We start from the raw sequence: 23,623 nt of genomic DNA, 5'->3' as shown, positions 1-23,623 counted from the left end.
TGGGATCAAGCCCAGAGTCGGGCTCCATGCTCAAAGGGGACTCTACTTGAGATTATCTCCTCCCTCTCTCTCTGCCCCTCCTCCACTCATACATTCTCTAGGATAAATAAATCTTTAAAAAAAGAGGATCACAAACTTGTGCAATATTCTAATTTATACTGCAATCCATGATAATGAGGATTGTAGATGAAACTGGTTCTAACATCTTTGCATTTTATGTTACTATACAAACACATGGCTTCACTACTTGTATATATTTTAGGTACAACATTTATGTATTATATGCCACAAGCTGTACAATAATAATGTTATGTAAGCATTACACAAGAATCACAACATCCACATGTAAATACATATATTGCTTTCATACAAAGTACAACACAAAAAGAAACCTAATTACATGAAAAAACTTACCAAAAAATATATGATTTAAGATAGGAGAATATAGGCAAGATCTCAATTACCCCTTCACAAAGCTCTATCTCAAGTGCAGGAGAGGTAAACCTAGTGCCTCCAGACTTGCCACACTTAAAAATAGAGTCAAACCCAAGTTCAGTCAAGAGGGTATCCAAATGTCAGAGTCAACATGGCATAGTGTATCAGAGCCCAAGTGGTGTGAGGATAATAGCACAGAGGGAGAGGTGTCAGCAGCAACAAGAGACTGGGTATGTAAAGCAGGACTGACCAAATAAGTAAATACATTAAGGATAACAGGTCAGAATACCCACTTTCTGAAGAGAAGCTGCAAATATGGCAAGGGAGAAAACTGGAATGAATCCTGTGGTGTCAGATTAGAACTAGTTATCTCCATTATGAACAGCTCATAACTTTTAGACTGAGCATGTATAAATGTGTGTGTGTGTGCGCGCATGCGCATGTGCACACACATACCTAAGTGCAAATATTCCCCTAGCCGAGAAGGTCTGGGAGTAGTTGACATCCCAATAGTCAACGATCTTGGTTTCTGTGTACCATTCTCCATTAAGAGAATCAGGTCTCCTTGGAGAATCACTGATTCCAGTACCAATTCCAGTACTGAGGGGAAAGAGAACACGAGGACCTTGGAACATCGTACGCTCACCAGAAGTGCCCAAAGAATTATGGGAACTTGTCAAAAAAGAACAAAAGCCAACTTGAAAGGAACGTAACAGATAAAAACCTGCAAGAAAATGATGCATACACACTACTGTAACCAAATAAATCTGAAGTTTGATGAGAAAGGAGGCATTTACATAGTCTTGAAGTATTAGACCTAAAATACTGTGTAATTAATTACAAAGAAATTTGCAGTAGAGAATTCTGGCAGAAACCACCTTAGAGTGATCAAAGTGAACAGCATCAGTAATGAGACAGAGTGAAATCAGTCATCTTAGGACTGCTGATTCAATGAGAAGAAAAGGAGCATCCGTCTTGCGATATGCCTGTCAAAGACATCAATCTCGTCACATTACGAGGACACCTCAGACAAACCCAAATTGAAAGCCATTCCACTCAACAGCTGGCCTTCGATCTTCAGCAGTGTCAAGGTCCTGAGAGACAAGGAAAAAAGTAAGGTTCTGTTCCAGACTAAAGAAAACTAGAGGGGGCAGGTAAAAGCAAGGGGCAATTCTGAACTGGATCCTTCTGCCACAGAGGATATTACTGGGGCCACTGGTGAAATTTGAATGGGGCCTGAGGATTAGATGTAAGCAATTTCACATCCTGATTTTGATGGTTGTATTATGAATATGTAGGTGAATGTCCTTAGTTTAAGACATATCTATGTGCTAAATATTCAGGGATGATGGGCTCTTAGGTAGACGACTCCCTATCAATGAGGGGGAAAGTTCTATAAAGTTTTTTGCAAATTTGATACTGTTATAAATTTTAAAAAGACACAGAATTCATACTTAGTAATTACCCTAAACACATTATTTGATTTTGATTACCTCAGTTTCTCAGTCTATAAATAGAAACAATACTACCTACTCTTCCAGGAGTATTATGAAAATTAAATTACAGGGCAGCCCGGGTGGCTCAGCGGTTTAGCGCCACCTTCAGCCCAGGGCATGATCCTGGAGACCCGGACTGAGTCCCATGTCGGGCTCCCTGCATGGAACCTGCTTCTCCCTTTGCCTGTGTCTCTGCCTCTCTCTCGTTCTGTGTCTCTCATGAATGAAAAAAAAAATTTTTTTTAATTACATAAAAATACAAAGTTCAGTATATTGGAAGTAAGATTTTAACATAAACATACATAAATTTATGACCATACATTAGAAAAACTTGTCAGGAGAGACTTTATGGTTACAGGTTTTCCCTGGTTTTTCCTTGCATCCCTCCCATACACCCTTCTCCCCAGAATTCAGCTTACAGGAAGTGATCCCCAGGACCCTACCCATTCCTTCCTTCCTTGTTCTTCCTCCTACTCAACACACATTCACATTTCAAGGCCAAGCTCAAATACACCTTTTTCTATAAGCCCATATGACTCTGTTCCATCCACTCAAAGACAATGGCTCTCTTACTTACATTTCCACTATACCCTCTATATACATTCACGATAATACCTCTAACATCATATAGCACTGAGATCTGCTTCTGTTCATTTCTCTATTAAGATGATGGTCTACTGCTGGCATGAAACTGAATTCATCTTAGGCACCATCATGCATAAGCCAGGACTCAAGACCTAGTAGATGCTTATAAAGGAGTTCTGAATAAGTGAATCAACCAAAGTGAATGAGCAGGTGAAAGCAAAAAAAGGGCCAAGGTTACAATTTTGCAGCACCTAAAGACTTAGGAAAAGATCTGGAGGTATTCACTTTTAATGTTTGCCACACAGTTCTGTTTTGTACCTATGCCTTTCCCCTCTTGTTTTGCTTTGAGTTTTACACACACACACACACACACACACACACACACACATACACACACACACATACACACACATCAAAACAAATGATGATGATATACATATATCTCTTCTCTTCTAGTATCATGGGGGGGGCAAGAGGGAGGGAGCTTTCTCTTCTACTTTGATTTCATCCAACAAATATTTGAAAACCTGCTATATGTGAGGCATCATACTGGGATTCTAAGGTGAATAAATCAAACAGTATACTGGGGGGAGGGACAGCATTTATGTGTGTGTGTGTCCAAATCTTGCCCTAACAAGTGTTTAACCAGGCTACATATCTCTATATAACAGATGAAAAACATCACAAGTCATTCAAGGTTAAGTGACTTGCCCTATGTCACGAAGTTAATGGATGACCCAGGACTAGAAAGACAAAGCCTTGCAGTTGTACATTTAATTCTAGTTGTGTTAGATTATTTCCCATATTGCTAACAGAACAGACAATTTCATTTAATACAATACAATGGGTTCATACAGCGTACTAGAATCACCTTAAATCAGAAATATAACCCTTAACAGTAAAGACAATAAACTTCAAGTCCAGGAAAGTCAAAGGGTAACTTTATTAACCTTGAGTCATTCAACCACGCCTCAGGAAACTAATGAGAAATATAAAGGTGGTTCTAAAATATGAAAGTCTAGGGAAGGAAAACCAAATGTGAAGGACCAAAGCCTTTAATTCTTCCAGTACTGAGCCAATATCCTCTTTACTTAAAAAGTAAAATGTGTGGTGGTTTTCTTTTCAGGCAGTGACTCCCCAGATGAGAAATGGGTGACTATTCATGGAAGAGCAACAGCTCTAATACACAGAAGGGGCTTTAAGGATCGACAATCTGGTCAGACTAGGGGACCTGTCTTAAAACTGATTTTTCTTATTTTCAAATTTTCACATTCTCTTTTAACCTTCACTATATGATTCATTTTGAAAGGCTGGGGGTTTGGGGGCTTCACACGGATTTATGGATTACGGGAAGGGCGTTGTTTTATCCTTCCCTTCCTGGGGCATCTCCACAGCAGAAGGCTGGCAGCGCACTGAGCTAACTGCTACTCTGATAATCCATAATCGGCCTGTGCTTTCCCCTTCTGGGCAGGATGCGGCCCCCTCACCAAGCCACCTCTAAATCCTACCTGTGCTCTGGCAGGGCCTAGATCAATACCACTTCCTCTCTGGGCCATTCCTCATTGCCCCTCTGCAGGACTTTTGGCTCGTCCATGTACTCCAGGCTCATCACCTTTGCGGTTTGTGTAACAGGGATTGCTGTTCCATCTCTCTACGGAGGACAGAATCATGCCCACACCGCCTAGGTTGGAGAGTGCACACAGCTAAAAACAGCATGTCAGTTTGGCCCACAGAACAAGAAACTTTTTTTTTTTTTTAAGATTTGATTTGACAGAAAGAGAGAGAGAGAACACAAGCAAGGGAAACAGCAAGCAGAGAGAGAGAGAGAAGCAAATTCCCCACTGAGCAGGGAGCCTGATGTGGGGCTCAACCCAGAACCCTGAGATCATGACCTGAACTGAAAGCAGACGCTTAACTGACTGAGCCACCCAGGAGCCCCCAAAGTAACTTTTTTTAATTACTTGCAATCACTGAGAAAATTTTACATAAAATTCTATCCAGCCTCTGATCTTCTGTAGAAAAACTTAAGTTCCACAGGAGGAGGTCCTTAAAGAGGTGTTTTTTTTGTTTTTTGTTTTTTTTTTTTTAAACCATGTTTTGCAAAGAAATGTTAAACTCTTGGAAAGAATATGTATCTATTCACAATTCACAGTATAGCTTGGCTCCCAGTCTCAACTTATACCTCATTTTCAGTGATTGCTTACGTGAAACGTGTAAGTTCAGTCCCAAAATAACTAATCCATAAAGACCTACTGATGAAATACAATAAATAGGTTCTCTGCCAATTTTCAGCACCCACAGAAATCATGAGCTAGCTGTTTCCTTCAGTCCTTACCCATATAAAAAGCCATTGTACTAGAGGCAACCCCCAATTTACAACCTAATCATTCCTAAGCAATGGTGAAAGGGTAAGAATCATGTAAGTCAAAGTTCAATTTCCTAAAATATCTATTTTATATCACAGAAATAGCAAAATAAATTGAAAAGAAAACCTCAATATAGGCTTTTACAAATAATAAGTATATAAAAACTTACTTTTAAAGAGCCATATGATGAAGACCAAATTCTTTTAAAGGATTTTTTTCTTGTTAAGGACTAGATAGATTTCACTTCACTGGACATCAACTTCTTCTAATAAATCTCATTATGCCAAGTGGAGGTTCTCCTATCTCTTTAAGAACCTTGGAACCACCTTCATACTTCATTTGTCTCACATTCTTTTATGGCCAATCCATGTACACACCCCAAAGTCTTAAACTGGGAAGTGTAAAAGAAAGCAAGTATTTGCATAAGAACTTATTCATCAATGACCTTTGCTTTTTTATCTCAACTTGCTAAGCTTCTGCAAAACATATTCTAATAAGCCAACCATGTCTATATACATTATCAGTCACCATTTCAAATGTTATGCAATTTGGAAGAAAGCACTTAAATCATTACAAATTTGGGAAAGAGTGTCTTCTTAAAGGTTGCCAAAACTTTCCGCTGAACTCTGAAGAAATGCCATCCATTTTTTTTGTTTGATCTTTGCCTTAGCTCTTACTTTGCCATAATTAATCACTTTTGAAGAGAGAAAATTCCTGTCAGAAATCATTCCCTGGGATCCCTGGGTGGCACAGCGGTTTAGCGCCTGCCTTTGGCCCGGGGTGCGATCCTGGAGACCTGGGATCTTATCCCACATCGGGCTCCCGGTGCATGGAGCCTGCTTCTCCTCTGCCTATGTCTCTGCCTCTCTCTCTCTCTCTCTGTGTGACTATCATAAATAAAAAAAGAAATCATTCCCTAATTCAGATCTCTATGGAACTATATTGAAATAATCCAAAGTTTTTCCACCTCAGAAGTCAGCCTATCCACTTTATTAAGATTTTATTTATTTATTCATGAGAGACACACACAGAGAGAGGCAGAGACACAGGCAGAGGGAGAAGCAGGCTCCACGCAGGAGCTGGATGTGGGACTTGATCCTCAGACCCCAGGATCACACCCTGGGTTGAAGGCAGGCGCCAAACCGCTGAGCCCCCCAGGCTGCCCACCTATCCACTTTAAATGGGTAAAGTATATAGTATTTTAATTACATCTCAATAAGGCTAGTGTTTAAAAAGAGAGTCTGTCAATTTTCTAAAAACAAAAACTGAACAAACAAAAATACTACCTCACAACGTATAACTTCAATTTGGCTTTAAGCCCTTTCAAATTCTGATCCTTCTTCAAAACAGCCATCACAATCAAATGCAAAAGACTGAACTTCAAGATTGTGGTTCATTTTCATTCTGTCTTTCTGATGACTACCAGTACTAATGTGGAAACAAAGGCAAAAGAAAACTTAAGTTTCCTTACTACCTACAGCCCCCAGGCAAGTCGTTGAAACAGGCAGAGTGACATTCCTCTAGCGACCCAACTGCCTCAGTGTTAATACTTTGCTAAGGGCAAAAAAAAAAAAAAAAAAATCTTAGCCTGAACCCCAGGATCCTATAAATCTACTTTAACGTGTAAAAATTCCTTTGGAAACTTCCTTTATCTCCACTCCCCAAGATACATGTTGGCAACCATTCCCCAAGCATATGGCCCATCTAAAGGCTCTCATGACTAAGGTTTTATTAGATGATAATAAATGATCTTTTCCCAACAATAGCTGGACCCCTCAAGGTCCTGGGAACCTTTCTTCCAAAATTCCTTAGAGATTTATGCTATCCCTAACCCCCTCCCAACTTGAAAGTGTATAATGGGCCACTCCTCATGACCCCAGTGCAGCTCTTCCTGCCCATGCGTCCTGTCACCATGCTTTAATAAAGCCACCTTTGTGCACCAAAGACATTTCAAGAATTCTTTCTCAGCCGTTGGCTCTGAACCCTAACATCTTTCCTCCATCAAGTACTACAGCACTTCTAAAAGATTTTTTTTTTTTTGACTGGACATTCTATTTCTCACAAACCCTTTCCTTAGTCATAAGGCAAGAACACCGAGGAACATGACAATTTACAAACAAGGGTGGTGCTCTGAAGATAAAGCTTTTGGTTGAGAATTAGCTGGGGCCAGAAATGAGCTGAGCTGCTGTGACCAGGACCTAGGGCTGACAGTTCATTGAACTTTAAGTAGGAGGAACAGAGGAATTTTTCATAGAACAGTTCATAAAACCAGAGAGCTACTAGTTCATTAACTGATAATCACCAGAAGTAATTCTCTAAGTACTGAACCAGAGATTTATGAAGATGGCAATGGGCAGAAACAATGGTTTGAGACATGTCTGGGTGATTTATTCATTTATCTTACCAAAACGCAACAGTTACCATGCATGTAATCTCCCTATCCTTATAAATACTGACCAAAATAAGAAAGGAATAATCTACTTAAACATTCACCTAGACTAACGAATGACTGACCCACACCAGGAAGCTATGTGCACATGCCCGGAAGACAAGGAGTAAGCCGTTCTGTGCTAGCTCTCACGCAGGCCAGGAAGCACTCTAGCTCTCCTCTTCCAAGTGGTCCAGAGTAACTTTAGGTCTTTTGCTTAATTAGAATAAAAGATAATTTTCTACTGTTCCATACCTCTAAATCCACAAAATAGAAATGTAGTATCTAGCAGCGTATTAAATAATGCTGTGGTTGATTGTGGGCTTTAAACAAGGCCTAGCCTAGATGTGTGTCCTGGTTCTACCATTCAATAGCTGTGAGACTTTGAGCAAGCCAGTCACCTTTCTAAGACCATGATTTCCCGATCTATAAAATAAGTGAATAGTGCACGCCTCAGCAAATTGGAGAAAGGATTCAGTGAAGTTGCATATATAAAGCTCTCTGCTCAATGCCTGGCCCATAGAAGACATTCAAGTGCTACGAATATAATGTTCACTCCAGAGCAACAGCTCTTAAAACCATCTGTGATCTCCCATGTGCTTCTTACACTCTGTACTTGTTCCTGGGCCTATTCAAAACTCTCCTTCACAGCACTCCCAGCAGCCCCAGCCTTCTCTGGTTCTTCTGCCCATCCCCTTCTCCAATTCATGTCTCTGTGAAACCAAAATAAAAATGATAGAACTCTTGATGGAATAAGGAGAAAGAAGAAAAAAATGAGAAAGCCAGGCCCTCAGCACCCTGTCTGGCTGGCAGGGAGCAAAGGCTGGAACATTCATCTCCCTGGTAGATTCTCTGGCACTCTGCCCCACTTTGTTAATGAAGATCAGCATATCCACAGAGATTGGTTTTCAGGGTGCCAGGTGTTATAGGGCACCAGCTACAAATGAGACAAGTTCCAACTACTCTCCTCCTCAACCAGCACTTAGCATTCTACTAAGAATTATATGCCCCACCAAAAAAAGTCTAGAAGTTTCGATAATGAAAAGCTAAAACAATGATGTATACTTCCTTCTATGAGCCATAGGAGTCTTTTTCAATACTTTAAAGTGACAATAATGACAACATAAAACAAGTAGGAAACAAATCCAAACACAGGCAGTTCTTTCCTCATTCAACAAAAAAGATGAAGAAAAATGAGCATTTTCTGCATACTCCTACCCACAACTCTGGAGAGCAACATTATGAAAAATAATTTTCATGGTGACATCAGTAGTATATAGAATGAACAGAGGAATGTAAAGTGAGTGAAATAATGTGCAATAGTAATAAGACTGTGGATCTACAGAAGATATTTTACTTGTGCTAAAAAAGAGACAGCTCAAAGAGCTCAAAGACTAAAACATTCAAAAAGGCAACAAGGAATCCATAAAATTATATATATATATATCCTAGAAATGAAGCTACTCCTCTTAGAAAAGAAATTCTATCATTCATCATTGCACTGAATTTTCTTTAATCTTATCCACTACTCCATGACTTATATACAGTGCACACACAAGATTTGATCAACACCACCAAATGATGCTTCATCATATTGTATATTTTCATTAGAATAAATCTGAACCCTGTTCACAAGTTAATCATTTCCTAAATGTCAGTATCTATAGAAATTTAAAGCAGTTCTCATTTCGCTAGCATAAAGCACTGAGAAGGCAATTAAGTTAATTATACCTATAAAGAAACCAGAGTGGGCCCAGATACACAAAAATTCTAATTTACATGAAGGAAGTAGACAGTATAATTACATCTTTCTTCTTTGAAAAGGCCAGACTAATATAAAGGGGCTAAGAAATGAATTTAGCCTATGAATTTAAAATTATTTTCACGTGCATGAAACTTATGGGAGGAGAATAAAACTGTTTTAAGTATTCCAGCTATAAAGGGTTTTGTACTCAAACTATTAACTGCTCACCCGCACCTCATTTTTTAGTTAAGAAAAACCAACTTTTCCATGGCTAAGAAGACATACTACAAGCTAACACAGAACAAATTAGTGTGGTTTAAGGTCTTTCTCCATCATATAAATGTAAATGGAAAGTTTTAGAATGTTCTACTAAATAAGAGAGCTAAAGAGGGAGAAACCTTTCTAGGTCCCGTGAGAAACTTTAGAAAACCAAGGGAAAAGGCTCAGGTGGTTACATAGTTCAGGTTAAATGTACATTATCAGATAGCTAAACCCTTTGCTTCGCCAATGGACTTTTTCCCCTTAAATCCCACCCCGACCCATGGGAGATTTTCAAAGATATAACTCTGTCTCAAAAAAAAACAATTCAGAGATGGGACTTCAATAGCTATAATTAAAGGATACTTTGTACATCAAACAAATATACTTTTAAAAGTTATAGTTACACACTTTTAAATTGAATCCTCTCTCAACAGCACCAAGAAAACTTATTTAAAGGAACTCTATTTTGGAACAATAAAGAAACTGAGGAAAGAAAACAATTAAGGTAAGAGGTGATAAAGCTTGTGTATTTTTTTTTTCTTTTTTAAGCGTGTGCATTAACTAGATTTCTAAATACTGAGCTGGCATAAAATACGTACTTTGAAATACTATGTTGAGTGCTACATTTTTTATCCTTTCACTCATACAATTTCACAAAAACTCAGTGAACCAGGAACGCTTCTAGGTGCTAGAGAGATAACAAGGAACAAGACCAACCAATATAAAAAAAAAAAAAAAAAAAAAAAGACCAACCAATATCGTCACTGCTCTTACGCTAACAAAGAGTCTTCACCTTAAAGTGATTCAATACATTAATTACTAAAAGAAGTGATGAGGAAAGCTTCTCTGTGTACACAGTCTCAACTTGACCAGCTGAAGGCCTTAGGCCAAGTCCTGTCTCTACCTTATTCTTTTTTAAAAAAGATTTTATTTATTCATGAGAGACACAGAGAGGCAGAGACACAGGCAGAGGGAGAACCAGGCTCCACACAGAGAGCCCGACACGAGACTCGATCCGGGGACTCCAGGATCACGCCTGGGCCGAAGGCAAGCGCTAAACCACTGAGCCACCCAGGTTGCCCTCCACCTTATTCTTAAAATCAGTTTGACCCCAGACTCTGCCTCCACCTGTTACTGTCAAAACTGTAGCCAACAGTGTCTCAGTTGCTGTGGCCACTGGTGTACTGGTGCAAAGGGCCCAGGCCTGCCACCTTACCTCTCAGATCTGGCCAATGCTCACTTCCACAACCCAACCCTAACACACACCCACCACCTATCTCCCTGTCTTATGAGTCCTCAGAGTTAGGCTGGGCAGTCTCCATAATGAGGATCCTGACTGTACTCCGTCTTTGGGGAAAAAAGAATGTAACAGACAAAACCTCCTGTTCTCATTGGATTCCAGGGTGGGAGAGGAGGGACAGAAAATAAGATTAAAAAATAGAGATAGTGGCAAGTGTTAGGAAAAACAAAAACAAGGAGAGGTGTATGGGAGCAGGGCTTCCAATGATAAAGATGGGCCAGGGAGTGACCTCAGTGAAAAGGAGAATTTAAGTCAAAATGTGAAACTGATGAGCTCAACACTTTTTAAACATTAAAAATAATGTTTAAAAGTCCCTATTAGTCAAGACTTTCAGGTCTACAATAAGTTGGTCATTAACACAAGAGCAAGGAGAAAATATTAGAAGAAAAAAACCAAAGGGAAATGATTTCCATCATCTATTCTTGCAGGGGTATTTTTGGATAAAGGAAAATAAGCAGATATAAACTATTAAGCTTTTCCAAAAATCCACGACAAAAGCCTATTTTCTGAATGAGCACTATAACACTTGTAGGGACTATGGTAAGAAACTGGCTTTGAGACCTTTCCCAAATGAAAAAAATATAAATAGTGGGATTCAGGAATCTATGCCAGAAATGGATAATTAACAAAAGATCTGGAATAAGGACCTTTAATGCATCAATGATACATGTGATTGCAATATAATCTTCCTCAAGTTTGCAGAAATGAGCATCTATCAAGACCATGAGGAAAAGAAGCACCAAATGCACCCCTGCTAGCTGTGAGAAGCTTTCATGACATTATATAATGACAGCTATCCACTGAAAGTGGGGATTATATAAATATCTTTCAATTTTCAAATTGTTTGTTCTATCTCCCCAGTGCCCACAATGTGGTTAAAGCAAAGCTCCCAGGTTAACAAAACATGCAAGTTGGTCATTCCGTTCCAAAACTTGGAAACGGGCATTAGTTCTCAATTGAAAAGGAGCTTATGCTGGGCACCACATTGACTTCAGAACAATGATTGCCATCATTGGCAGTTTCCTCCTTGCTGCCTCCTGAATCCTTCTCTTCCCTTCTTTTCACTGTTTTCATAACCAGTGGCCTGAGTTTACCACTTTCTATAAAAGGACTACAGAGGGGCTCTAATTAGCACCCTTGTCAGTTCCCTACTTCTTTCACAGTAGCGGGCATCTGAGGGTGACTACTCACACCCAGTTTTTTATTCACGAAGATGTTAAGAGTAAGGGAGAGGAAACTATCCATAATTCTCTTCAAAAAATTAAAGTGAATTGCTGGCAAATACCAAATAGGCCCATGTTATTGATACACTAACACTAGATATACACATCCGTCAGATATAGTAGACATATCCTACTATATAGGCATATATTATAGTTCTATTTCTTTAATTAGGTAAGAGAAATGAAGTTTTGCCTGTTGACAGAACAGCTACAAATAACAGGATTCTTGGAAGGTAATCTCGTTCACATAACCTCAAAGGTTAGTAGGTAACTATCACCCTGCTAAAGATGGGATATAATCTCGTCAAAATTTCCCAGAAAGAAAGCAGTAGAGGACTTGTATTAAGTGAGTATTCCTGAGTCTGGTTGCACAGCAAAGACCAGTAAGCCATTTTTTGTTTCCATTTCCAGAATCTTTTTTTTTTTTAAAGATTTATTTATTCATTCATGAGAGACAGAAAGAGAGAGGCAGAGACACAGGCAGAGGGAGAAGCAGACTCCCCACAAGGAGCCCAAGGACTCCATCACGGATCCCAGATCAGGCCCTGAGCCGAAGGCAGATGCTCAACCACTGAGCCACCCAGGCGTCCCTCCAGAGTCTTTTCTAAGAATATGTTTATGTTTTTCTTTCTCCTTGCAAATGTCTTTTTTTTTTTCCTTGCTAGCTACAGTGGACCAGAGCCTTGCTTTTGTTTTTAATGCTATAGATAAAACAGATAAAAGTATTAGGGAAAAGTGTTTCCTCCATTTCTCAAGATTAACAATTAATGTCTTTATATTCAACGATGTTAAAAACTAGGAATTAGAAACTAATGGGAGATAGAAAAGTCCAGGCGTTAAGAGCAGAGGTTTACATTCTGGCTCCCCCAGTCATATGAAACTCAACAAATCATTTAATCTGTCTGGGCTTTTGGTTCTACTTTTGTACAGTGGGGATTACCGGTCCTACTTACGATGATTGAGTTTATGCACAGAAAGGACTTAGGAACAACAAGTACTCGATAAAGGGTAACTGTTATTATAGTAATTACAGTTAAGGGATTGAAGAAGTAGAAATACAGAGATAACAATGCACGGTATGTTTTAGGTTTAGAGGAGGGGAAGAGAGAAGTCGTTAGTCGATGTTCTCAAGGTATATAATCCAGGAATAGATTTCATAATCTTTACTGTTATTCAGAGGCAGTAAATATTGTACAGTTACATTTTAAAATTCAAGCCAATCTACATTTCAACATCTTTTTTAAATGCCATCGATGGAAAGCATCCCAATTTCAGAGATGTTAAAATGTAAAAAAGTACACATTTTAGATCTGATGAAATACATGAAGATCTGGAAAACAATATGGAGATAATTCAGGTATCAATTGCTCCACAGCTCATATTTTGCTGTGAGAGCTGGAAACTAAAACCTTACTTCTGATCATCCCTAGTATCTACCACTCCAATTGTTCTTTAAAGCAAGCCCATTAAGATTTGGGCAGAAAGACAAATTTTACGAAAAGTTCTGACCTTAAAAGCCAAGTCCTCATAGTGAGAAACCCAATAGACAAAGAAGAAAAACACTGTGGAAGGAGGACAGCAGGAATGGGAAACGGGAGAAAGCTGGAAGAGAACAAAACTTCTAACAACAAAGCACCCTAGTTCTTCCAGTGTAGGAATAACCCCGATCCTCCAAACTCCAATGCTCTCTTTAGTCAAGACATAGCACAACACTGTTCTTTCCAGTCCAGGAATGAGCACAATCGGTAAACTAAAAAGGACACCGTGTCCATGAATTCTCAACAAGACTGAAGTATACCACTCCCACGTGCTCCCTAACACACCGCTGCACAAACTGCTACATGTTGCTGATAGGACCATATGAACCATGTAGACTCAGAAGGAAAAGCAGAGAAGCACTGATGTGAGAATAGTCTATGCGCTGGGTGCACAGGCCGGCAAGACATCCCATCTCCTCTACAGCATTGCCACTAAGTCACCTAGCCTCTCCTTGAGTAACCTCATTAATAAGGAGCTCACAACCACCAAAGGAACCCAATTCCATTTTCTGGCAGTATTGCCAGAAAATTCTTATGTCCAACCAACATATGCCAAACTAGTTTTGGGTTCTTCTGTTTACATAATATCTCCTGAGCCCTCAGTGGGCTTTTGAAGGGCCCCTGAGGAGTGATGGCAATGGATGACTCAAGGTAGGGACTGGTAGGCAGGTATAGCAGACAAACGTAAAGAACTTGAGTTGGCTGGTAAGACTGAGTACAGGAAGATTTTCTTCTAGGAACAAAGAAGACAAATAGTCAGGGAAAAGGGAGGGCTGGCCTCGCATCTTGACAAGGATTATGCAAGATGACCAACTCTGTGGTCTCTGTGGATCATGCAAGATGACCAACTGCCACTTGAGTCACCAGAGAATCAGTGTGAAGAGGAAGGCCGGGCTGCAATTAGGAAACAGAGGTAGAGGGTCATAGTTCTGTGATGCAATCCAGGCTTTAGGGAAGTCGGCCATGAAAGCAGGCCTCACAACAGCACAAGTGGGAAGACCAAGGACAGAGGCCAGCAGTGAGAGGCACTGTCAGCAGCAGCTCAGGTGGGGGAGAGATCTAAGCAGAAAGGGGAGATAAAGGGACAGAAAGACATGTGCCCAGCACAGCTTGCACCTTGGGCAGGAGCCTGCACTCCACAGGTACAAATGGAAGCAACCATTCACCATCTTCTGAGACAGCACTAGATTAGAGGGACACATAAAATGAGAAAAGAAAGCCAGACTGAGGCTAGCACCCGTGTTAATCCCAACAAAAATACTGACAGTTATCTGAACACTTTGAAAGCACTGTTCTAAACCCTTTAAGAATATCCATTTTTGGGGCAGCCCCGGTGGCGCAGCGGTTTAGCGCTGCCTGCAGCCCAGGGCATGATCCTGGAGACCCAAGATCGAGTCCCACGTCGGGCTCCCTGCATGGAGCCTGCTTCTCCCTCTGCCTGTGTCTCTGCCTCTCTCTCTCTCTCTGAATGAATAAATAAATAAATCTTAAAAAAAAAAGAATATCCATTTTTATTCTTCCAATAATTCTATGATGTAGGTAATATTAATATTCCCATTCTATAGATGAGGAGAACCGAAAAGAGCTCCAAATCAGCCAGCTAATTACTAGAAGAGGAATCAAACCCAACCAGTCTACCTCCAAAGCCCACACTCAGCTCTTAACATGGATTCTTCTCTCCTTGATTTCTATACCTTGCCACGATGCCTGATCCACAGTAACCACTGAAACATCTGTTGAAGGACTAAAGGATCCCTAGCTTCAGTGGGATTATAGGAGGAAAACTCTGTAATGAAGGATACAGAGATTTGAAAAGAGAATAGATATAGATGGAGATAACAACATAGGGCTCTGAATAGAACTAGGAGGTGAAATTGTTTTTCCAACCTGCTATAGATTTCCTTCCTCTGAACTACAAGCACTCTGGTTATTGTTCTTATACACAATGCTATCTTATCCTGTGATGTTTATTATAGATCATATCCCTCCTTCTAAGATGGAAATTACTATAGGTCAAGGCATTTTTCTCAGTCATCTTTGAACCCCCAATACCATTTATCAATATGGTAGGTCATCAATAGGATATCATTAAGTGGCATAGTTTGGGGGGAAAAAAGTAGGTTACTCAACTTTCTGCAGGGAAAATGAAGATCACTTTGTTTATAAAAATCCTTGATAGAAAAATTTTTAACAGAATTTGGCTATAATTTCATAACCTTGCACACATCATATTGCATTGTATTTGAAAACATAAGCATGACCCCTCTGTATCCTTCAGTTAGGGCATCTTATTTGGTTATACATACTGACTTTTCATTTTCTAAATATACTCAACTAGCATACATTTAAAAAATATACATAACCTTTTTGTAAAGTCATTGCAATTTTTAGGGTTACAATTAACACATGGCCTAACACATAAAATCTTGCTAGAGGCCCCAGAGACCCACCCAGCCTTGTAGAGGACGTGGGGTATTGGTCTGCAGCAGGACTGCATTGTGGCTCAATGTACACTCCAGAATGGTGGCAGCTCCCTAGTTTCTGCAGATGCTACAGCTGAAGTGGAGAGTTTCAGTGTATGGGTAGGCATGAGGGGCATGGCAGCTGGGTTTGTCTTCTTCACTCTATTTCTGCATAAGTGGGGGGACACAAAATTGATTACAGGTGCCAGAACACTTGTTGATGTCCATACTGTCAACTACACTCCAGGAACAGAGAACTAATTCTAGACAATGTTCTACAAACCATACCAAATTTATTCCTGAAAACAAACACAGTTCCTGAAGTGTGATCAATGCATGACTAGTCCAACTTTCATAGTTCAAGTAAGAGTAAATATTTGCACAAATTTTAAAAGGTCCATCTCCACAATGAGAGGTTACTGGTAAAGTCTGACCGATAGTCACTAAAGTGACCATTTTAGAATATCCCATTATAAATACCAGTAACAGGTAGTTGGGGAGCCACAGAAGGCTTCTGACAATGCAAGGATTATGATCAAGACCCAGATTTATGAAAATTAACGGGGTAGGAGGGACTGCGGTGGATAACACTACCATTGACGAGAAGCAGGTCTGAAATAAGACCTAGGCTACCATCAGGAAATGAAGGTGAGTCAGTAAGAAATGGCAGATGACCCGCTGGCAAGTAGATGATAGAAAAGCAGACTTCGGGATCCCTGGGTGGCGCAGTGGTTTGGCGCCTGCCTTTGGCCCAGGGCGCGATCCTGGAGACCCGGGATTGAATCCCACGTCAGGCTCCCGGTGCATGGAGCCTGCTTCTTCCTCTGCCTGTGTCTCTGCCTCTCTCTCTCTCTCTGTATGACTATTGTAAATAAATAAAAAAAAAAAAAAAAAAATTTAAAAAAAAAAAAGAAAAGCAGACTTCAACACTGAAGCCCAAAGGTCATTAGTAATACCTCCAAGCCAAGTCAGGAGGAGGGGGCTGCACTGCAGCAGAAAAAGTCACACTTCTGTGCCCTTAGTAACATTAATAGTTACTAAAAGTCTGTTCTTGAAAATACAGAGCAGTGTAGGTAAGCTAAAGCTTACCCTTAAGCTTTTAAAGATAAAGCTTACCTTCAAGCTTTTAAGCCACCTTTAAGAGGGTGGATGACACCACCAAAGAATGGAGATGGCAGGAAATAAGGGGAAGAAAGAAGAAAAATGGGCTAGCCAGAGCAAGAAACCTGGAGACTGGTGCAATAGGAAAATCAGATTGCCAATAATAAGGACCAAGAAGAGTTTTAAGAGGAAGCAAACACCACAGAGAAATTAAGAAAATGGTCCAGAAACAGTCTATTGGATGATACTTGAGAAACCACTGCTGACCTAAGATTACCTACTGATGCAGTGTTGGGAAGAGAAGCTGCCAAGAAGCAAATGAAGTGGGGAGAAGGACAGGGTGACAGGGATAAAGAAGTGGAGACAGCAAGGGAAGAACAGAGTAGTTTAAGGAAGAAAGCTGTTGGGCCATAGCTTCAAAGAACATCCAGGTGTAAAGTGTGAGCACACCTCATTTGAAGGGAAAAGAGGGCGTGGGACAAGCCTGAGAAGTGATAATAAAGATGCATGCATGGATGCGTGGGTGGCTCAGCAGTTGAGCATCTGCCTTCAGCTCGGACATGATCCCGGTCCCTCTGCCTATGTCTCTGTCTCTCATGAATAAATAAAATCTTAAAAAAAAAAAAAATGCATGCAGCCCAGGGAAGGTAACAGAGGAGAAAACCACTAGAATAAGAGGTCGGCTATTGAGTAGATTAGAAGCCAGTTCTGAAGTGAAAGGAAGGCACTTGAGTTCACATCAGATAATCTAGTCAGATATAAATTGGATATCTGCATAAATTAAAGTCAACTTGAAGTGGGAATGGAGCTGAGAAATAAGAGCAAAGTAGAAAAGACCTATAACAGATGTTAAAAAATGCAATTAAGCGGGGCGCCTGGGTGGTTCAGTCCATTGAGCATCTATCTGCCTTTGGCTCAGGTCGTGATTGGCATCCTGGGATCAAGCCTCACATTGGGCTCCCTGCTCAACAGGGAGACTGCTTCTCCCTCTCCGTCTGTCAGCCCACCTGCTTCTGCTCTCTGTCAAATAAATAAAATCTTAAAAAAAAAATTGCAAGTAAGAATCAGTCAGATAGGAGCAGAAAGTTTGCCGAAAAGTACAGAGGGCTCAGATGATGTGCTATGTGAGGGGCTATCTAGATCATTCTTTGCTTTGCACCTGCAAATTTTGGTTGCCTGTGCTCATGACTGAAGGGAGGGTTTACCCATGTCCGGGAATGCACGGTAGTTCATAAAGCTGGTTATACATCAGAATCCTCTGGGGCACATGTTAAAAATATGCCTTCTCAGGGCACCTGGGTGGCTCAGTCGGTTAAACATCTGCCTTCAGCTCAGCTCATGATCCCAGGGTCCTGGGATGGAGCCTCGCATTGGGCTCCCTGCCCAGGGGGGAGTCTGTTTCTCCCTCTCTCTCTGCCCCTCCCCCTGCTTATGTGCATGCTCTGTCAAATAAATAAAATCTTAAAAAAAAAAAATACAGCTTCTCTAACCCTACCCCTGGAGTTTCTGACTCATCATACTTAGGGTGTGGCTGGGAACTTCTAATTAGCAGTCCAGATAATTCTGATGCAGCCAGCAGGAGGACATTTAGAAACCAAGCAGATCATGAGAATTAGCTGATGTACTTTTTTTTTCTTTTTAAGTTCAGGTTCACGAGCTCCTGTCCAAATCTAACGAATCTCACACTACACTCACAAGATTAGATGCATCCTGTTTGACTCCTTTTTCAAACAACTTTTCAGCACATGCATGTAGAGAAGAATTTCAGTAAAACCTGACTATACCAGGTTTTTCTAGTGCCTTGGAATTCCAGGGCTTTGGGCAGACCCCTAATCCCTTCCCCAAAAGTTCCACATCCGCTTCTGCCACCAGTTGGATCCATGAACCTAAGTTTTCATCACTAGAGATGCAAAGCAAGCAAATAGGTAAATGTGAACTCATTCAGAGCATTCATTCAATGCTTTATAAACATTATAGGAGGAGGGTATTCATTCATTCAACAAGTATTTAGAGTGTCATAAGGCCAGACTCTTTGAGACACAGATGGATCAAGATTTCTTGTTATGATACTGTCTGGAATGTTTGTTTTGTGTCATTTACTTGTATAATCTTATAAAGTACTGTTCTCTCCATTCTCCAGATGAAGAAACTGAGAAATTAAGAGACTTGATCCAATTCACACAGCTAGTTAATAGAAGAGGAATTAGAACTTGGGTCTTATATGACCCCAAAGCCTGTATCTTAACCACCTCACCTCTCTAGAGACACCTAGACAAAGATTCACATCCAGGCATATACAGCAGATGCAGCTGGTAGGCTTTTTTGTTTTTGGCCAAAAATCAGAAAACTCTAAAATTAGTGGGTTTCACCATCACAGACAGAACACAATACCACTAAACTCAACTTTCTGTTAAGTTGTTGACCTCTCAGTTTTTGTTCCTTCTTTAAGAGGGAAATATTTAAATTATGAGTAATGTCCACTCTGCATGTAATGGGTCTAAATGTTGTGGTTTCATTATATAAATACTTTCCTAGGTGCTGCAATGAAACCAACACTTCTTGCAAATTTAAACCTGGTTTCCGTTTTGCTTTGGAGAGGATCTTACTTATACAAGGACAGTTGGATAAGACTAAATAGGGAGGCAGATTTGATTCAAAGAAAGAAGCACTTTCTAAAATGTTTTTACACTACCTAATTGAATAGGGTGTGGTCACTCAATAGGTTAAGACTACTGGTCAGAACCCTGGATCACTCTCCAGTAGATACTATAGATTATATCAGGGTAAAGAGGAACGCCCTTAGCTAGGAAGATACAGTGATTTTCACTTTTCAACTCTGAAAATAACAGCAGCAGGAACTTTGAGGTCTTGTAAACAAAATTAAGACAATGTAATAGACCTAGAAAATTTATTGCTACATTTTTTTTTAAGATTTTATTTATTTATTCATGAGAGACACAAAAAGAGAGAGAGAGAGAGAGAGAGAGGCAGAGGGAGAAGCAGGCTCCATGCAAAGAGCCTGATGTAGGACTCATCCCGGATCCCATGATCATGCCCTGAGCCAAAGGCAGACAACCAACCGCTGAGCCACCCAGGCGTCCCTTATTGTTACATGCTACATATCATTTTTATTTATTTTAAAGATTTTACTTTTAAGTAATCGCTACATCCAACATGGGGCTTGAACTTACAACCTGGAGATCAAGAGTTGGATGACCTACTGCCTAAGGCAGCCAGGTGCCTCTACATATCACTTTAAAAAGAAAAAAAGAGGTGCCTGGGTGACAGTTGAGTGTCTGACTACTGGTTTCAGCTCAGGTCATGATCTCAGGGTCATCAGATCCAGCCCAAGATGGTCTCTGCACTCAGTGGGGAGTCTGCTTGAGATTCTCCCTCCCTCAACGCCTCCCTCTCCTCACCCACTCTGCTTGCTCTAAAATCTTTTGAAAAAAAATTTTAAAGAGAAAAAGCATTGTGACACCTGGGTGGCTCAGCAGTTGAGCGTCTGCCTTTGGCTCAGGTCATGATCCTGCAGTCCCGGGATCAAGTCCCACAGGGGGCTCCCTACATGGAGCCTGTTTCCCGCTCTGCCTGTGTCTCTGTCTCTCTCCCTGTGTCTCTGATGAATAAATAAATAAAATTTTTAAAAAAGAAAGAAAAAGTGTTGGGGTGCCCAGGTAATAACACAGTCTGTTAAGTAACTGACTCTTGGTTTCAGTTCAGGTCCTGATCTCAAGTCCTGAGATCAAGCCCATCCTCAGCATGGAGTCTGCTTGAGACTCTCTTCGCCCTCTGCCCTCCCTCCCCACACTGTCTCTTTAAAAGAAATCTTAAAAAAAAAAAAAAAAAAGGTATTGTGGATTTTTTCTCTGAACAAAGAAAAAAAAGAACTATAAGCCCAGCTGCTTTGCAGAAAAGAACTCCATTCACTTCCACTTTTAAGGAAGTCACTTCATCTTTTGTTCACCTACTCAGTTTGGAAACAAGCATGTGATTTTTAAGTAAAATGATGATGTAAAGAAAGAACTCCAATCTTATTGCCCTCAAAACTGAAAACAGCCGATGATTAAGAAATTTGGTAGTTCAGGGCACCTGGCTGGCTTAGTTGGAAGAATAGGAGACTCTTCATCTTGGGGTCATGAGGTCGAGCCCCATGTTGGATGTAGAGATTACTTAAAATCTTTTCTTAAAAGAAAAAAAAGAAGAAATTTGGTAGCTCAATTCAAAAATTCATAATAACTTCAAAACAAAGCAATACATTTTCACTAAAAAAGGAAAACACTCTTCCATTCACTTTAGAGTGAATTACACCTAAATCGAGAAGAGATGATTTCACCAGTGTCCTCATTTTGCAAAAGAGGAAATTGAGAGGTAAAGAAATATAATCCAGTTACTTGATTACATATCTTCTCTTATCACTATATCTGCCCTTATCTGATGCGGCTGTAAATATGTAAAACACCCATCATGTTTTTCTATCCTATGACTACTAATTACGACTTCATGGGGATCCCTGGGTCAGCGGTTTAGCATGGCCTCCGGGCCCAGGGTGGGATCCTGTAGGCCCAGGATCCAGTCCCACGTCCGGCTCCCTTCATGGAGCCTGCTTCTCCCTCTGCCTGTGTCTCTCTGCCTCTCTGTGTGTCTCTCATGAATAAATAAATAAAATCTTAAAACAAGCAAACAAACAACTACTTCATGACACGGTTAAGACAGAAATCTTAAATTTTTTTTAAAGACAGAAATCTTAAAACTTCAATACTTTCCACATTTAAATCATCCTAACAGCTTTGCTTAATCACAACAAAATGAAAGTGAATAAAAGTATTTGTATTTCTACTGGTTAAATGAGGGTTTTGCCTCTGAACTGGTCCTCGTACAAGACATTTCCGGCTATTGAATGACAGGAGCACAGAAAGGGGGGGGGGTGAAGACAAGTTTTACAAATCAAGAGAATAACAACAACAACAACAACAAAAAAAAAATCAAGAGAACGATCCCTAGAGTTCCGCACGGTTTCAAGCTCCCCTGCGAGGAACGAAATGTTAAAGAGCGAAGGAGAACATGTGGGCTTGAACAGATTTTTGGGATTTCTTCCAATACTGAGATTCGATGAGAATTCAGAACTCAAAATATTCACCCCATTACTGAGCTGAGTTCATCTATACGAAAAGAGCAATAATTGTTCCACTTCTTGATAGGAGGAGCAGCTTTTCACACTTGGGTGGGAGCCAAGCGTAGTTTTCGAGAGAGAACCGGCCCCGCGGCCCAGCGAGTCCGAGGCTCCGCCCCGCGGCCTCCGCTTGGGGTCCGGGTCCTGCCCCGGCCGCGGGCGCCCGAGGTTAGCGAAGGCACCTCGGCTGCAGCGTCTGGACCACGGGCCTGAACAACTCTTCGCCCAACTTTTAAAGTTAGACCTTTACTTCCGGAATTCCCTAAGAAGTGACCTCGAGGGCAAGCTCAGCCCGCTGCGGGCTCCTGCCCAAGGTCCTCTGGGGGAAGGGACACTTTTTTTTTCCTTAAGATTATATTTATTTATTCATGATAGATGGAGAGAGAGAGAGGCAGAGACACAGGCAGAGGGAGGAGCAGGCTCCACGCAGGGAGCCCAACGGGGGAGTCGACCCTAGGACCCCAGGATCGCGCCCCGGGCCAAAGGCAGGCGCTAAGCCGCTGAGCCACCCAGGGATCCCCCACTTTTTAAAAAGATTTTATTTATTTATTCATGGGGGGGGAGAGAAAGGCGGAGAGGGAGAGGGAGGGAGGGGCAGAGTCACAGGTAGAGGAGAAGCAGGCTCCACGCACGCAGCCCGATGCGGGACTCGATCCCGGGCCCCCAGGATCACGCCCTGGGCTGCAGGCAGGCGCTGAACCGCTGCGCCACCCGGGCGTCCCTTGGGGGCAGGGACAGGCTCGGTGAGGGCGGACGACCGGCTCAGCCCTCTGGGAAACCTGCCCAGGCGCTCACGGGCGCACCTGCGGACGCCGCGCGCCCCACAGCCGCCGCCCCGCCCCGCCCCGCCCCGCCCCGCGAGGCACTCACCTGCGCCGTCCGCAGGTGCCTGGCCCCTCCGGGGGGTCGCCTCGGCCCATCCCAGGGGCGACGAGGGCCTCCAGGGCCGAGGGGTCCCCAGCGGCAGGTGGAAGGGAGCGGATTTCCTCCGGATAGCCACCCGCCTGAAGTTGAAGCCGCCCTCGCCGCTCATGGTGCCGGGCTGGCTCGCGGCGCCGCGCTCCCTCCCACGCTCCTCCTCCCGCAAGTGTGGGCTCGACCGGCCCCTCCGCGGCGAGCGGACCCCGGCGGGCGCCGCCTGCATGCCCCGCGCCGCGCGAGTCCCTTCCCGGGGCGAGGCCCGTCCGCGCGGCGCCGGCGGGGGCGCCCGCGAGCTCGAGGGCGGAGCGCAGGGAGCCGGAGCAGCCCCGGACCCGCCGCGCCGACCCGAGCGCCCCCGCCGCCGCTGCGAGCCGGTTTTCTCCGGGCGGCCCCGCCCCCCGCCCCCCGCCGTCTCCGCCCCGCCCCGCCCCGCCCCGCCCCGCGGGCTCGCCCATTGGCGGAGCGGAGTCGCGCGGGCGCGCACCTGCGGCGCTCACCTGTGGCGCCCCGAAGGTCACGCGCGCACCTGCGGGCTACCCTGGACTCTGCCCGGGACCTGCCCCTCTGTGTATCCCCGGGCGGCGGCGCGG

The 23,623-nt window shown here is 42.2% G+C and overlaps 1 protein-coding gene across 3 annotated transcripts in view; it reads right to left on the bottom strand.

Annotated features, from left to right (window-relative positions):
* FGD4 (FYVE, RhoGEF and PH domain containing 4) overlaps positions 1–23,330 on the bottom strand; it is a 208,047-nt gene extending 184,717 nt beyond the window's left edge. For all 3 annotated transcript variants that reach the window (XM_055318855.1, XM_055318854.1, XM_055318856.1), the window contains exon 1: positions 22,983–23,330. In XM_055318855.1, the coding sequence (XP_055174830.1) occupies positions 22,983–23,256 (274 nt within the window). In that variant the 5' untranslated portion in view covers positions 23,257–23,330. The remainder of the gene's footprint in view (positions 1–22,982) is intronic.
* Positions 23,331–23,623: the final 293 nt, after the last annotated feature.

Source organism: Nyctereutes procyonoides, unplaced genomic scaffold (assembly GCF_905146905.1).
Source record: "Nyctereutes procyonoides isolate TBG_1078 unplaced genomic scaffold, NYPRO_anot_genome, whole genome shotgun sequence".
Taxonomy (NCBI): Eukaryota; Metazoa; Chordata; class Mammalia; order Carnivora; family Canidae; genus Nyctereutes; species Nyctereutes procyonoides.
This window is presented reverse-complemented; position numbering and strand designations above follow the sequence as displayed.